This window comes from Acinonyx jubatus, chromosome B3, assembly GCF_027475565.1.
Source record: "Acinonyx jubatus isolate Ajub_Pintada_27869175 chromosome B3, VMU_Ajub_asm_v1.0, whole genome shotgun sequence".
Classification (NCBI taxonomy): domain Eukaryota; kingdom Metazoa; phylum Chordata; class Mammalia; order Carnivora; family Felidae; genus Acinonyx; species Acinonyx jubatus.
Window position 1 is genome coordinate 117,237,335 of NC_069386.1, and position 16,553 is coordinate 117,253,887.

Sequence of the window (16,553 nt, forward strand, 5' to 3'; positions counted from 1 at the left end):
AAACAGGCAGCAAAATATATGCCCCATATATTTTCAAGTGCACATACTTTGCGCTTCTAAAGCAGGAAAGTCCAAGATTTAATGAACTTGGCCATTATTTGCCGCAACTTCTCATTTCATGTTTAAGCTTCTAGGCTCTCCTCATGGTGGAAGATTCCTAAAAGACTACTGTGCTTCATGCCAGCTCGTAGGCTCTAACTCCCTGCCCCTTCCCCCGCAATTTAGTTCCCTTGACCTTTCAGATGTTATTATTCAACTAGGTGGTGTTTGCTTTCACTGCTTCTGGTGGCATAAGAGTGTGCAAAATAAAGCAAAAAATAAGGTCATTTTGTATAAAATAGGTAAAGTCTGGTTGGGCAGAAAGGGAAGAAAAGGCAGTTTCTGAAAGAGTCGTGTCTTTGCTGCACTCTGGGACCATGGGACCAGGGTGTCCACCCTCCACAGATCTGGGGGAAAACACTGGCCTGAAAGAAGCAGGTGACCGCTGCCAACATGCGGAAGGCAAGACTGCCACGTTTTTATTTCCAGGTGCATAGAGAGGCCACAGGTTAATGTTGTTAAAAAAAAAAAAAAAAATCAAACGTCTGTTAATCAAGTGCTGCGTTTAATGAACACCGCCTAAGACAGGGGGTAACCTAAGGAGACAGCGGGTAACCGCAGACAACCGGCCATTCAGGGGTGAGTTTCCGTCATAAAGCGACCCCCCCTCCGCCCAGCTGCTGGGCGCCACCGGCCAGCATGTCACGATGGATGAAGCAGTGGACCAGCAGGTACTGTTAAGAGTCAGCAGGCTGGCTGGCCCGATGCGCTGAACTCAGTGAGGCACTTGGAGATGAGGAACTTGCAGATGTAATATCCCTGTTAGGTGGGGGAGGTGTGGAAACCCTCCTCCGCTGCGAGGGGCCGATAACCCGAGGGCAGGTTAGCCAATAGCCTGAAGCAGCCTCATTTGGGTCCTCACTGACCGGACCTTCCTTTTTCCAACGCAAAAAATACTGAAGACAAATTAAATCCGTGCCTCTCTCTCCCTCTCTTCTTCCCTCCAACCCTTCACCAAAGATATTACAAGGGCAATAGTTCTGAGCTCTCAGGAAACAGGGTCTGGAACCTTCTGGAGACTGAGAGGCACCAAACAGCTGTGTCAAAATTCCTTTCCTTTAGGTTAGACTCGATTTCTCCTGCCCTCCCTCTGCCCGTTCCTCTCTCACCCCCACGCAACATGCTGGCATTAGCACCTCTAGCCTTCAATCTGCACTGGGATCTCCCAGCAGAAGAGATTCTGTTCCTTGTCGCCCAGAAGCTGCCACTTCACCATCACTTTTATCTGGAGAAAGAGAAAAAGAATTGGGAAAAATGAAGGCAGGCTCTCACCTCAATCCAGAACCGGTCTAACTATGAACCTGAGTTAACAAACTGCCTAACTCCTCAGACTTTTTTTCTTAAATCATGCCACCATGGAGGCCGCTTGGGACACGGGGGCAGCCTGTGGTCTTAAAAGACCAGCCAAGTGACACCTAGGATTCGGCGTCAGCGGCACCACATACTAACCTCGTTAACTCATCAGACATAATTTCTGAAGCATTCTTTTCCCTTTCAGATCAAAGGCACATGATAAAGCCTTGAGGGGAAGAGAATTTTACATTCAAACAATTTCTTATGTACTTGGCAATCTGATCTAGCTTTTTCCGAGGGTTAACCATGCATGAAGAAGAGAGTAGTTATTCGTAGGTGTAACAAAATACCTTGTTACTTGTTAGCCGAAAATGTCAGAACACAAGGGTGTCCCAAGAAGTTTATAAGTATACGAATGGTTCCGGGAACAACAATGCTTCGTAGCAATACAGCTTCAGTTAATTTCCTTAAACTGTTTTTGTTTTTTAATAATATACATCATTAGAAATCTCTGCTTTGACTTGTTATACTAGGAACTGTCCCTTCTAATTCTTAAAAAAAAAAAAAAAAAATCACTGAGAATTTTCCAGTCCTTTCTTATGTAGATATTAGCTTTCTTATGATTAGTTACTGCCCCTAATTTGGATTCAAATGTTTCTTTACAATTCAACATCTGAGTGACTGTGATACCTGCATCTCGAAACTTGCAAGTTTTTCAAGACTAGTACACATTAACTACTGTTTCACTTAGTGCTAGTTTAAGATGTTTTTCAAATGAACGTAATTCACTTAACAGCTGCTACCATATAGGAAGTGCCTACTATGTATCAGGCCCTAATTAGACACTGTGTAAATGACCAAGGCTCAGAAATGCCTATGATTTTATAGATACTCTGCAAATTAATCTATAAACCTGTCCCTGACCCATAGGGTCTCTTATATCCCTTAAACATAGACTCCCTATATTACAGCCTCTTTGGAATGTTCTTTAATTACTTGCCGTTTCTAGAAAATAAATGGCCGGAATGCTCCGGGGTTCTACTTGATTTCTTTTCAAAATGTGCAGTGTTTTGTTTTGTTTTTTTCTTCATGGAAAAAAGGAATCCCCTTACTTCTTCCATTACTTATCAGGATTCATATCTTTAATACAGGCCTATTCCAACAGGTTCTACCTCATGTGTGTGGTAGAAAAAGTAGTAGGTATAGCAGGGCGAGTCAAAGGAGAAGGCAGGGGCTGGGGGTGGGGGATAGGGGGAGAAAGAATTGTGTGGAAAAGTGACCTCTTTGCTATGGAGCTAGGAAACTACTGCTCTCTTGTTAAGAGATTAATGGAGAAACCAGAATTTTTCTATAACTTGACATCTTGAACTACTTGACAACTGCCTAAAATCTTTTAACAGTGCACAGGTTTTGGGGTCACAAGGCCAAGGATCTAGACAAGGTCTAGGTCACAAGGATCTAGACGTAATATTTCTTAGCAGAGTAGACACTGCTCATTTTGCTTAACATTGGAGGCTCAAGTTTCTTCATTTGCAAAAAGGGATAATACTGCCTCCGCAAAGCATGGTCATGAGAATCCAGGAAGATACTGTGTATCAAAATGGCATCATGAGGCCCAGGCTAACGATTAGGCGACAAAGAACAAAGGGGCCCGGGGAAAAATACCCGCCCTACCTTGTGATTCCTAACACTCAAATTCATCTCCTTGCCCCCAGCTTCTGCTTCTTCATCATAGAGAGACGAAGGACTCCTACCCAATCTTTTTTTCCTGACCCCCCACCCCGCCACCCCCCATCAGATTCCTCATCTAGTCACAAGGCTACCAGTGTCCTGAACAACGAGGTCACTTACAGAGGGGTATTCATTCTTCACTGGTAGTTTATTCAGGTAGCTGTAGGTCTTGCCTTGCTGGATGGGGCAGTTGATTCCACTCTTACAACCATCAGCCTCAGGAATGCGAAAGGGAACTGCTACGCCCATCAGGATGCCATACACCAAAGCTTTGCTACCCTGAGATGAAACATCTAAGAGGAAAGAAAGAGAATGAGATAGTGACAGGGACAGCTTATTTCTAAACTCGAAGTAAAAGAGTCAGATACGTTCTCAAGCAGTGGCAATGCTATGATAGCAAACTATAAAGTCTGTACTTCTTAACTCCTAGAGTCTACTTCTCTTTGTAGTTATGCTTAGTACCTCTAAGAATGCTACAGAATAAGTATTCACTCTTAAAAAAAAAAAAAAAAGCAAGGGAGAGAGCGCTTTTCTTTGCTCCCAACCCCATCCTGCTCTTCCTTGCCTGTCACAGTTTCTCAGGAGAATCAGAGCTACCTGGATAAATAACCTTATCCAACAAAGTAACTGAGTTTTTTGGGGGCAGTAAATTTTGTTTCCTAACTATGTCAGCTTCCGGCAGAGCGTACTGTGTATCTTACAGAGCTTTAGAAGATTGGTCTCTGATTCTCCAATGCCCTGCTCACAGGATTCCTTTAGAAAATAAGGAAACAGAAAGGAATCTCCGCAGAAATGCAGTTAAGTAACAGTAAGAGATAACCCTTTAGAAACTGGGTAAGGTTTGAAAGATGAGGTACATCTCTTGACATCCTCTACCCTCCATATCACAAGATGGGCAGGAAGAATAAATGAAATAAAATTAGGGCAACCAGGGTTATCAGCTGTTAGGCTATTGTGGAGATCCAGGGTATTGGCTTGGTTCCCTCCCTCCCTCCCATCCTTCCTTCCTGTCTTTCTTTTTCTCTTTCTTTTTTTCTTTCCTTCCTTCCTTCCTTTCTTTTCTTTCTTTCTTTCTTCTTTCTTTCTTTCTGGGATGGGGATTACTTTTGTTTAGAAGGTACATTTTGGGGGGTGCCTGGTAGAACACGTGACTTTTGATCTCGGGGTTGTTTGAGCCCCATGTTGGGTACAGGGATTACTTAAAAAAAAAAAAAATCTAAAAAGAAAAAAAAAAGAAGGTACATTTTTGGTTTGGGACAATAGAGGGGCAGGGTATCATCCAGGAGAGAAAACAACTCTAGTATTTAATGCTGTCTTCAGGCTTAAAAGAAGGAGATGACAGGAACTTTGACATTTCTTATTAGACTGCCACATCTAGTTCCATAGGATAGAAAACGAGTAAAGGATTCAAGGTTGATACCCCTTGTAGAAATAAAGATTTTGCATTTGTCTAGATTCCTGGGAAGCTGAAGGTGATAAATGTGGTACCAGAAAGCAACAAGTTCCAATAATATTTCTTTACGTTGAGGAAGGAAGCTCAGATTTTTTTTCCTTGGGTCCCAAATGAATTCCCTCAACCTTACAGAGGGGAAGTCTGAGCTTTGCAGAAGTTGGAAGGGAGGTCACAGACTTCCTGACTGCAATTCCTTCCCCCATATCCCTGTGCTCATTCCAACATTTGAGACTGATGTTCTGCTTTATGATGAATTTGAAGTCAAGAGCCACTTTTACTTACTACTGGTGAAGGTGACATTGACACTGTAAGACTGGCCTTTGTGCAATTTGCAGGGCTGGGTGGGGCATGGGCTCACATTCAGCTCCTTTATAACTCCAAACCCAGAACCTGTGAAAAAAAATAAACATGAATTGGAATAGGAGGCAAGATAAACCACCTGTGCTATTTCCTACCTAATGGAAAGGTGCTCTGCTCGTCAGGAAACTCTTCCTATTTGATGGGTGGAGGGGAATTAAGAAAATGAGTTAAGTATATAAAGCCAGCCTTCCCTGCTCCGTATCCTGGCAGGACTATGCCAGGGCAAGTCATCTCCACCCCTCCTTCCATCCCCAGGTAGGATTTAAAGCAGCATACATATGGCGCAAGTGATGGCTCAAAGCTTCGGTGCTGTTTCCACTTGGACTCTTGAGCCTGGCTGCTTCTGAGCTGCCCCCGCCCCCCATCCTTTCTTCCAATCCTGTCCCGGTATGGATCCAAATCAGTGATCTCCGAGCTCTGTACATCCCTACCAGTGAAAACGATTTTAAGAACACATCCACAGTATACAGTTGGACACTCCACTTTAGAAACGTGTTCTTCAAGATAAGTGTCTCTGAGACAGGGTGTGGGTCTTTTTGTAAAAATCTCAGTCCAAACAAAGACAAAAGTGCTGTTTGTTCCCAAGAAATGCTTGACCTAAACAGGTTAAGTAAAGTCTTTAAGAATCCCATTGCCGCATCCGGGTCCCTGAAACTGGACAGCCGAATAGAGAGAATGCAAGCAAACTGCCTGGTAAACCGCTTATAGCAATGGCTCTGCCATTCAGCCATCACTGCTGAGGTAGGCTCTGGGACCGGGCGCCTGGGTTTGCAATCTCACTGGCTCCCTTACTCACGGTGAAACCTCAAAACAAGGCACTTCACCTCTCTGGGGATAACAACAGTAACTGCCTCATAGGGTAGGTGAGTGAACACACAGAAAGGTCTCAGGTAAGTCTTTGCAACATGGTAATGCTATATAAATGTTTACTTTATTATCATCACATCGGGATTCAGTCCATGAATTTAATCTAGAATAGTTGCTGTGGGTGGGTTAGTAAGTCCCCTTTTCACACAAAAGCTGGGCCTCTCCTCTGCAGTCATCAGGTTGGCTCAGCCCATGGGCTATGAAATGAGAAGCTCATGTAGACGCACTTGGCTTTCCCAGCCTGTGCCTGCTCTTGGGTGAATGGTTTCATCCTACTGACCAGCACTCCTCCAGCTAAGTCTGTGAGTAATAACTTGCAGTCCCTCAGCCCCCTGCTTGCTTCTCCGTCATTGCAAGGTTCCAAGGTTTTCGAAATACACACGCGAGAATTCTCTTCTTTAAGCACTGTCTTCTACTCTGTCCTCCGGTAGACAGGGAAAAAATATCCAGAACTTTAATCAACAACCTATTGAAAATCAGTGCTTATGGGGCGCCTGGGTGGCTCAGTCGGTTGAGCGTCCGACTTCGGCTCAGGTCATGATCTCGCGGTCCGTGAGTTCGAGCCCCGTGTCGGGCTCTGTGCTGACAGCTCAGAGCCTGGAGCCTGCTTCAGATTCTGTGTCTCCCTCTCTCTCTGACCCTCCCCCGTTCATGCTCTGTCTCTCTGTCTCAAAAAACAAAATATACATTAAAAAAAAAAAAAGAAAATCAGTGCTTATGCTAAAGCTTTCAACGTCTGCTTCAACGTGCTTCTCGCAAGGCTGGGTCACGTGATTAGTACTTGTAGCTCCTTGAGTTTTACTGACAAGAGGTTCTTGGACTTCCAATGTCAACAGAACTCCTCAGTCCTAACTGGCAAAAATAGCAAAACCAGTTTGCTTGGCCCCATTTCTTAGTTGAGGAAATACTCCTCCCAGGGAAAGGGGTCATAGAGAGTGGAACTCAAAAATCTTTTGATGTGGGCACTGAAGTTTACATTGTTACTTCCCAATTCAAAAGTAAATTGAAAATCTTAGTAACTGAAACCCTCCCTTCCTTAAGAAGCACTTGCCATAGGTGTATATCTGGATTTGGTTTCCTTGGTCTTTTTTTTTTTTTTTTCTGATGTTTATTTTTGAGAGAGAGAGAGAGAGACAATGTGCACTTGTGGGGGAGGGGCAGAGAGAAGAGAGAGGGGTGATGAGGCGCTCCCTCAAAATCAAGGAGTGTGAGGTCATGACCTGAGCTGCAGTCATGCGCTTAACCACCTGAACCACCCAGACATCCCCCCCCCCCCCCCGCCTTTTTTAATGTTAATGTTACCACTGAAACTCAAGGTGGTTCACAGACACCCACTAATTTCCTACCAGGAACTAGCTGTGAGACTTGGGTTTGGGGCATGTGGGTGGCTCAGTGGTTAAGTGTCCGCCATCGGCTTAGATCACAATCTCATGGTTTAAGAGTTCGAGCCCCAAGTTGGGCTTTGTGCTGACAGCTCAGAGCCTGGAACCTGCTTAGGGTGCTGTCTTCCTCTCTCTTCTCCTCCCCAGCTTGCTCTTTCTCAAAAATAAACATTAAAAAGAGAGAGAGAGAGAGAGAGAGAGAGAACGAACTTGGGTAAGTTACTCCATGTGCCTATTTCCTATCTGTAAAACAGATCCTGAGGGGTGGATGAGTTAATAGTGTCTTTGTCCAAATTTGGCCACTAAGTTTAATGGAGGGATAGGCAGTAATTTGAGGTGATAATAGGATCTTTCAAGTGCCACTAGTTTAGTGGAACAGCATTTGCTAAGTATTAATAGACCAGCAGTCTTATTCCTTAACCAATCCTGTCCCCTAGCCTAACTCTGCTTTTGCCTCAAAATGAACTGATGACATAGTGGAAGGAGTATTTATTCTCTCATCTACTTTTGCTTTAAAAAGTTTTTTTTTAATGTTTATTTTTTAGAGGAAGACAAAGCGTGAGCCGGGGAGGGGGAGGGGCACACACAATTTGAAGTTTCCTTCCAGCTCACAAATTTTGTCTTCTTTCATTTATCACTACACTTTTCCACGTCAGAAAACGTTCTGCTAGAATAGTTAATTCTATAGACTTGGCTGAACGAAAGAACTCACAATTTCCTACAAGCCCCGCTGTACTTCCCAACAAAGATCCCTACTACAGCGCCAAGACGGGGTTATGTGTCACAAGCTGTGTCACAGCAACACGAGCTTTATAGATAGGAGGAGACAGTGATTAAGAATCACCCAATTATATAGCACAAAGGAAGCGGTAACGGAATAAATCATGAAAAGCAGAATTGACTTTTGACTTGTCAGCAAAAGGGAAATTAAAAATAAAAGCAAACGGAGTAGGGAGGGAGAAGTCATCCAAAGACACAAAGCAGACATACAAAGTTCTGTGCCCCTCACGTCCCGCGCATCATTGGAACCTTCAGTTAGTTGTCTGTGCTACAAACTTCAGAAAACTTCTGCAAAAGGCCCAGCTCCAGTTAATGTCCAGGGACCCCCAAAACGCGTCCCAGGAAGAGGCGAAGTTGTGAGCCATTGGGTTTCGCCCCCCGCACCTTCTCCCCAACCCCAGCCCACTCCACGTGGGGTCCGAGGCTGAACCTGGCCGCCCGCGGGACCCGCCCAACCCAGCCGGGGATCTCGGCGCGGAGTTCGGGTGGGGGCTCCCGCAGAGGGCGCGGGAATCTCGGGCCGGCTCCGGCTCACCGCAGTCCTTGAAAATCACTGGCTCGGCGAGGGCGGAGGCGCTGAGCGCCAGGAGCACGAACGCGACGGCCAGGGAACGCATCGCAGCTGAACAGGTTCCAAGCACGAAGAAGGAAGAAGCGACCGCCTCAGTCACAAGATAAACCTGCCCGGGCGGGCCTGGGGAGGAGCCAGGTCAGGCGACTCTCACCAGCAACCAGGGCCGGGCCCGCCCGCGCTCCGCCCCGCCCGCGCTCCGCCCCGCCCGCTCCAGATTGCCGAGCTCGGCTCGGTCCCGCCTAGATGCCCGCTATCTCCGCCCACCTTGTCCGCTCAGCCACCGGGTAGGCTAGAATCCATCTCCGCCCCGTTCCGCTCCTCCCCCCGGCGCTCCGCCCAGGTTTTGTTGGTGCACCCCAGCTTCCGTAATGGGGCATTTAGCCAATCAAATCCCTTCTCCTCCACCACCACCCAATGGGTGTGCTCGGAGGCGGGGTCTCCGTGGGTCCCGTCTCCGGAGGCCCAGATGGAGAAGGCGATTGGGGTGACGCGAGGGGCGGAGTTTGTGGAGGAAGATGGCGGCCGCCCGTGGGTTATCGCTAATGGCCGTGGCGCTGAGGGTGGTCACTCCCTGGGCAAGGGGCAGGTACCAAGGCTACAAAGGCACCTGGGAAGGGTGTTAGTTTCTGCGCCTCCAGGACTAAGGGGGAAGCTAAGGCCTGCGGGGGAGGCGAGGGTTTGGCGTGAGGCTGTCCAGGTGGAGGTCGTCAGGTTTGGCGTGAGGCTGTCCAGGTGCAGGTCACCAGGTGCCCATCTGCTCCAGGCTCATCCTCCTCCCTTGCGCAATAGGCTCCTCGCGGCCTCTCGCGGACCTCAGGCTCGTCGGGAAGCGTCGTCCTCCAGCTCCGAGGCCGGAGAAGGACAGATCCACCTGACCGACAGCTGCGTCCAGGTAGGAGGTCGGACTCGGGGCGGCGGCGCCAGGGTGTCAGGAGTGCGGGGACTTGCCCTTGGCTCACCCTTGTTCCTCCCCTTGCCTGGCATTCTTGATCCCCCTTCCTGCATTTCAGAGGCTTCTGGAAATCACCGAAGGGTCAGAATTCCTCAGGCTGGAGGTGGAGGGAGGCGGATGCTCCGGATTCCAATACAAATTTTCACTGGATACAGTTATCAATCCCGACGACAGGCAAGGAGGAAGGGGTGGGTCCTCAGAGAATGTGCGGGAGGGATAAAAGTGCACATTTAGTTCAAATTTGAAAGGTTTGCTGAGAATGCCTAACACCACCCTTCTCACACAGTGGGAATACAGTGAGGATTTGTGTCATGCTTCAAAATAACTATGCTATAGGAAGAAAATTGGCCTGCCGACGTCCCTAGTGTAACTGGTAAGAGAGCCAGCCTGGACTGGATTCCAGTCCTAAATCCTTAACCATTTACCAGTATTCATTCCATGGGCTCTTTTTGCCTCGGAGAAAAGCAGTACTTGTTAGAGATAACAAGGGATGCTTCCTCTGTATTTCTAAAAAAAATTTTTTAATGTCTCTTTATTTTTGAGAGAAAGAGCATGAGCAGGGGAGGGGCAGAAAGAGAGAGGGAGACATAGAATCTGAAGCAGGCTCCAGGCTCCGGCTTGAACTCACGAACCCTGAGATCATGACCTGAGCCGAAGTCGGAGGCTTAATCAACTGAACCACCCAGGTGTCCCATCTGTATTTCTAAAACAGAATGTGTACCTCTGGGCTCAGAGGGTGTAATGTTTTTGGTGTTTATGATAGTCGTTAATGTCTTCCTCCTGTCTTTTCAGGGTATTTGAACAGGGTGGGGCAAGAGTGGTGGTTGACTCTGATAGCTTGGCCTTCGTGAAAGGGGCCCAGGTGGACTTCAGCCAAGAACTGATCCGCAGCTCATTTCAAGTATTGAACAATCCTCAAGCGCAGCAAGGCTGCTCCTGTGGCTCATCCTTCTCTGTCAAACTTTGATGCGACGGCAGGTGACCCAGAGATTGCTTCCACTTGCACCAATTTGAGGAGCCGGGCAGTAGTAGAATTCTAGAGGTTTCCTTCCAAGCATCGTTCTCTCCATTGTTTTTTTCCCTTCAGTCTAGGAGTGTTGTGTTTGCCACTGTTATTTTCAGAACGTGAAGCTTTTACTCTTGATTTAATTTCACTTACACAGTTCTGAGGCCAAGCGTCTAGATGCGATGATCTAAGCTCTGCTAACTTGTTGAAACCCACCCTGTGTAATCTGTAGAGCCTTCAAAGTTCCAGAGTTTCGAGTTACTTCTCTGGCCTTCAGAGCTGCTTGTACATATGCGTATAGCTATGTATAAAAGCTTTATTTTGAAGGAAGTCCTTATTGTGTTCTGGATCAGGGTCACAGATTGGGGACCTTAACTCTGGTTACCAGGCTAGAGAGGATGAGAAAGGCAGTGTTCTCTTTTTTCATCTCACCCTTCCTGAATGTGTTACTAGACATCCGTCTTTTTCTTTTCTTTTCTTTTCTTTTCTTTTCTTTTCTTTTCTTTTCTTTTCTTTTCTTTTCTTTTCGGCATCCTTATTTTCTATGCAGCTCATTCTCCACTTTCCGTTTGTTAGGGTAAATCCTTTTTTCTTTCTTACTCCTCATTCTGCTAAATTTACAAAACCAGTAGCTCACCCAGAAAACTTGGATCGAACCCCCGCTGATAACCTGAATCATTTGGAAAGTAGGCCCCATACTCCATACTCACAGAGACATTTCAAGATTCTGTGATCATTCAGTGACTGATATGTTGCTTCACTTATTGTGTAAAATGTCTTTTGTCTCGTGCATAGCAGGACGTGGTTTTTGTGTTGGTATGGATATGGATAGTTAGGGATTACCAGATAAAATGTAAGATGCCCAGTTAAATTTGAATTTCAAAATACACATAATTTTTAGTATAAGTGTGCCCCAAATATTTCGTGAAACATACTAAAAATTATGTGTGGTTTATTTGAAATTCAAAGTTAACTGGGCACTGTGGTTTTTTTTTTTTTTTTAAGTTTATTTATTTTGAGAGAGAGAGAGTGAGTGGGGGAGGGGGAGGGGCAGAGAGAGAGAGAGAGAGAGGAAGAGAGAATTTCAAGGAGGCTCCACACACATTGCAGAGCCCAGTGTGGGGCTCGAACTCACAAACTGTGAGATCATGACCTAAGCCAAAACCAAGAGTTGGATGCTTAGTCGACTGAGCCACCCAGGCGTCAGGGACATTGTATATTTCTGTTTGTTAAACCTGGCAGCTTTATTTTAGGGTCACTGAAAGAAAAGCTTTTTTTTTTTTTTTAAAGTTTTATTTATTTATTTTGAGAGAAAGAGTGTGAGTTGGGGAGGGGAGAGAGGGGGAGAGAGAGAATCCCAAGCAGGCTCTGTGCTGACAGCTGCATCTCATGAACCATGAGATCATGACCTGAGCTGAAATCAAGAGTCTGGTGCTTAACCGAACGAATGAGCCACCCAGGCGCCCCAAGGAAAGCTTTTTAAGCCAAAATTCCGATGAATTTTAAAGTACTTGTTTGGGTATGGCACTTAATTAGTCTACAGATCTAGAAATAGTTGTGGCATGTGTGTGACAGGGCTGGGGGAGCTGGAACTGTATGGACAACTAAAAAAAGAAATACCACTATCATAACAAATGATTTATTAATGCTCATGTCGGGAAAACCACAACCAAATTGATTATGGAAGAATTACTGGTTAAACCCTTGTTTTCCTCAAGAGCCTTAAAGTTTGTTACGGCAAAACTTGCATTTCTGGACTGGATTGGAATTAAGGTCATTCATTAAAAGAATTTACCATTAAAAAGGGAAATGCAGAGTTTAGAGAAAAGTATCTGGGACAGAAGCTTAGGTACTTATATTTTCAATGTGGGAAAACCTAGAATTTGGAGAAAGCAAGCCTATTGTGAGTACAAAGAGGAAACAAAGGGAGGCTCAGATACCTGAGCTTTCTTGGCAGTTTTCCATGGAAGGAGGCAGAGAGCAGCATACCATAGGGGCATCTGTGTGGCTTTACTTAGATACCTAAAGATGCATCAGTACCTGGGCCTGATAAGATCTTCAGCTCAGACTAAGTTTTTTCATCCTTGTTAAAAAGAGATTTCGCTACATTTTATGTATTAGAACCTGTTTAAAGAGTGCACTTTATTGTTGTTTATTTTTTGAAGGAAGCCCTGTACCCAACATGGGCCTTGAACTCATGACCCTGAGATCAAGAGTTGCATGTTACACTGACTGAGCCAGCCAGGTGCTCCATGATTTGGTGATTTTAAAACTCATGCCGATCACATGCAAGGTAGCTTTAGCTGCTAAATAAATCATTAAATTGCAGTAGTCAGACAGGAACCGAATCTTTGAATGCCTTTATGGAAGTACTTGCTGTTAATGGGAGATTTGGACTTCTGTGTTTTAGAAAGGGTGGGTTTGGGAGAAATCACCTTACTTTATTACACTGAGAAAGCCTCAGGGGAAAATCTGAAGTGATAACAAGAAGCCTCCATTGGAGTAGGATGACGTAGAAATTTTAAAAGCACGGGGCATAGAGAAATGATAGCATCAAGGGGACGGTGGGCAGTTGGCTTGGAACAAATAGTAAGTATAGTAAAATGGGTTTAGGGTCTTTTGCAGGCCCTTTTTGACCAGATGCCCTCTTTCTGGCAAGCAGTAAACACCAGCAGGTGTTTTCACAAATTTTGCTCACTGTGCAAATTCATTTACGAAAACTTGACACTCCTCTAGTATCCATTGGGAGACTTTTTTTTTTTTTTTTGCTTCCCCATTACTTTCAAGGGGAAAGACCCTATTTGTTGCAGAATTGGTTTTATTTATGCAAAGTTAGAGAGTGTCTGGGGCAGCATGTCCCCCCTTTGCTTTAGCAAGAACCAAAGACAAGGGAGCCCTGCGCCTGCTTCATGTTGTGAATCTGCTCTACGGTGTTCGCTCAAAAGAGGGGGGTCTCTGGGTCAACATCCAGATCTTACCTTGTGGAATCATACACTTCAGTTCCATGACTGATAGTGACTGGTGGTATGTACACTGTAGGTGTCCCACCCACCCTTCGTTTGTGTGGGAATGTTGACTGATTACAAGGGATTAGGAGAAAACAGGTTTAGAAGTAAAGGGATTAGAAGTAGGTGTCCAAGAACTTTCTAACTTCTCTTCTTAAGAATTGAAACCCGTTCTTTCGGACTTCTGTTACAAAGCCTCAAATGGAGGGCTGACATGTGGTAGGAGCATCCTGTATTGAGAAGTGGGCAGCACCGATCATCTGGCGTAGCCCTCCCGTCAGTGCTGGCCAGGAGTGGGTCTCGTGCCGCTGGTAGTGGACGGGACCTGACACTGTCCAGTGCAACATTAATTACGGTTTTGCATGTGTGTCTCAAAGGCAGGAAACTCCTCTACTTTCTGGGTATCTAGCATTGGTGTTTATGGTTGCTCTTTCAGAATCCCTGTTTTCCATTTCTCCACAGAAATGCTGCAGGGCTGTTTAAAGGAAGTTTGCTTTAAGAAGTTTTGCAATAATTGCGGGGCTTTAATTGTCAGATAAAGACATAAAGGAGGGAGCATTTAAGTGGTCTGTGGCCAGCAGCTGTATTTAAAAATATTTTATTTTTTTGAAAAGGTAATACACACGGTACAAAATTCAAAAAGACACAAAAGGGGATACAGTGAAAAGTCCCAATCCTGTACCCATGTACCCTGTCACCCTCCCCACAAACCACTGTTGTTTCTAAGAATTTACCCTACAGGTATGATCCATAGATATAATGTGAAATAACATACAAGAATATTCATTACAGCATTACTTATAAATAGCAAGAGATAGGAAACAATGGAAACATCTGTCAATAGGAGACTGATTACAAATTATGATTGATCCATTCAGTGGAATAGCATACAATTACAATATAGAACGAGACAACTCTTTATGTGAAAATACGGATTAAGTGAAAAAAGCAAAGTGCAGAACAGCATGCATAGAGTGGTCTTTGTGTTTTGATACAAAGAAATCCGTGTATGTGCGTGAAGTTTTTCTGGAAGGGTGAGCAGGAAGGCGAGGGTTGAGAGGAGGCACAGCGCCAGCAGGTGTATTGAAGAGTGGTAAGAAGTTCTCTGAACCGTGGGGCGTAAGGAGAGTGGCGAGGGTGAGGTCAGCAGATACCCAGCTGTCTTCCCCCTTTCTTTAGATAAATAGCAGCATATATTACACTTTGTTATATGACCTTCTTTCCCCCCTTTGTCTGGTTTGGATTTCTTATCAAGACATTTAGAGCCACTTTTTTTTTTTTTCCTCCTTTTTTAGGCCTCCGTTTCAACTAATAGTTTCTAATCTTTTACTGTTACAAGTAATGCTATAATAAATAACCTCTGACGTGTGTCGTTTCACATTTGGTGAGAAATATCTGAAGGTTAAATTCCTAGAAGATTCAAAGACTAAGAGCTTTTATAAGTTTGAAAGACATTGCCATATTATCCTTTTCAGAAGTTCTATCAGTTTCTGTCCCTGTTAGCTGTGTATGTGAGTGCCTCTTTCATCAGATGCTTGCCGACTAGGAGTCTTAAACGTTTTGATCCTTGCCAATCTGACAATTTTTAAAAAGTATCTGTGTGGTTTTAATTCACATTTCTTTTATTACGAAAGAAGGTCAGAATATTTTCACATGTGTAAGAACTATATAGTTTTGTTGGCTGAAAACATCTTAGCTAGTAGAGTGACCTAGGGCAAATTGTTTAAACTCTTGTGTGTCTCAATTTCCTCAGCTGTAAGTTGGGAATAAAAATAGTCAGTAGGATTGTTGGATGATTAAATGAAATTTGTGTCCAGCACTCAACACAGTGCCTGGCACATAACAGGCATTCGGAAGTTATTATGGGATGGCTGACAATCAGAGCAACCACTAGGACAGGACAGATTAAATTAAGAAAATGACATTCGTCCCTATGTCTTCAGGCGCATGGAGTCTCGTTCATTTACATTGCCTTTCATCAGACAAATGCAAAGGCAGAGCTTTCCTTGTCTCAGAAGAAGAAGGAACCTTTTCCATTGGATCCCATTCCTAGGCTATTGGTAGAGTTGGCAAGAGGGTAGGCACAGCCTCATGTCTAATAATTAGATTTAGCCAACATGGTAAAGAAATTTGGTTTAATATGAAATAAAAACAAAAACAGAAAAGCCCAGATGTACATCTTTTTATTCCACAATGGTTCTAAACTCCTGGCTGGCCAAGGTTGGAGTGGGTCTCTACTTGTAAACTGAGAGGGATACCAGCCATCCCATTTTTGAAAGAAAGATGGCAGGGGCATCTGAGAATACAGAAACAACATAGGAAATCTGGCTTCCCCTAAATAAGACTACACTGTATCTCACAAGCTAGAAAATAGGCCCCTTTATTTTTAGTACCTCAAAACTGGCATCCACAAAAGGAGAACCCAGGAGAGATTTGTTTCCTGTAAGAAGCAGTATGTATTTAATACAGGTCTTCGGAGACGGGCACCCTGTCCTGTGGCAGCCTTTGCTGGGTGCACGCGAATTATCATGGGTAGATGGTGAGTGTTTACCCAAAGTTACTGAACGTTTTCTTTAGACTTGTTGAAAGCCTTGGCTCCCCCTTTCTTAACAACTCCCCGTATTTTTCATATTGCCCTCTTGCTGCTTTCTTAGGCTTCTTGTTCCCCTTTACTTGTGTCTCTACACTCAGCAAGCTGGTATCAGTCTTGCTCTTCTGAGATGAGCTGAGCTGATCTGCTCCTCCCTGGGGCCACAGAACTGCTATTGGATGGAGCTGTGGCAAAATCTGGCCCAGACCGGATTGGCTGAGTGAAGTGTTGGTTCTCTGGAGGCGGCCTTGGAGTCACTCCCCAAACCCCCCACCCCCACCCAATCCTTTTTTGCTCAAGAGATACTGAAGGACCATCCCTGGGCAGATGTGACCTCTGACCCAGTTGTGGAATCATCAGGATGTCCTGTGGATCATGGCTGGGAAAGGGTATCTGCAATGTGAGTCCGAGTGACCTTGCGTGTTTGCACGGTTTGAGGGGGTGGATGAGGGCCATCCTTT

At 45.0% G+C, this 16,553-nt stretch overlaps 2 protein-coding genes across 2 annotated transcripts; one reads left to right on the forward strand and one right to left on the reverse strand.

The window, feature by feature from the left end:
* Positions 1-585: 585 nt before the first annotated feature.
* Positions 586-8,709, reverse strand: NPC2 (NPC intracellular cholesterol transporter 2). Its single transcript, XM_015071647.3, has 4 exons — positions 8,501-8,709; positions 4,859-4,966; positions 3,244-3,416; positions 586-1,324 (listed from the first exon to the last, which is right to left on the reverse strand). Exons 1-4 carry the CDS (start codon positions 8,580-8,582, stop codon positions 1,238-1,240), a joined length of 450 nt encoding a protein of 149 aa, XP_014927133.1. The 5' UTR covers positions 8,583-8,709; the 3' UTR covers positions 586-1,237.
* A 259-nt stretch (positions 8,710-8,968) lies between these two features.
* ISCA2 (iron-sulfur cluster assembly 2) lies at positions 8,969-14,880 on the forward strand. The gene is made up of 4 exons (XM_015071646.3): positions 8,969-9,125; positions 9,329-9,431; positions 9,550-9,665; positions 10,284-14,880. Exons 1-4 carry the CDS (start codon positions 9,055-9,057, stop codon positions 10,456-10,458), a joined length of 465 nt encoding a protein of 154 aa, XP_014927132.1. The 5' UTR covers positions 8,969-9,054; the 3' UTR covers positions 10,459-14,880.
* Positions 14,881-16,553: the final 1,673 nt, after the last annotated feature.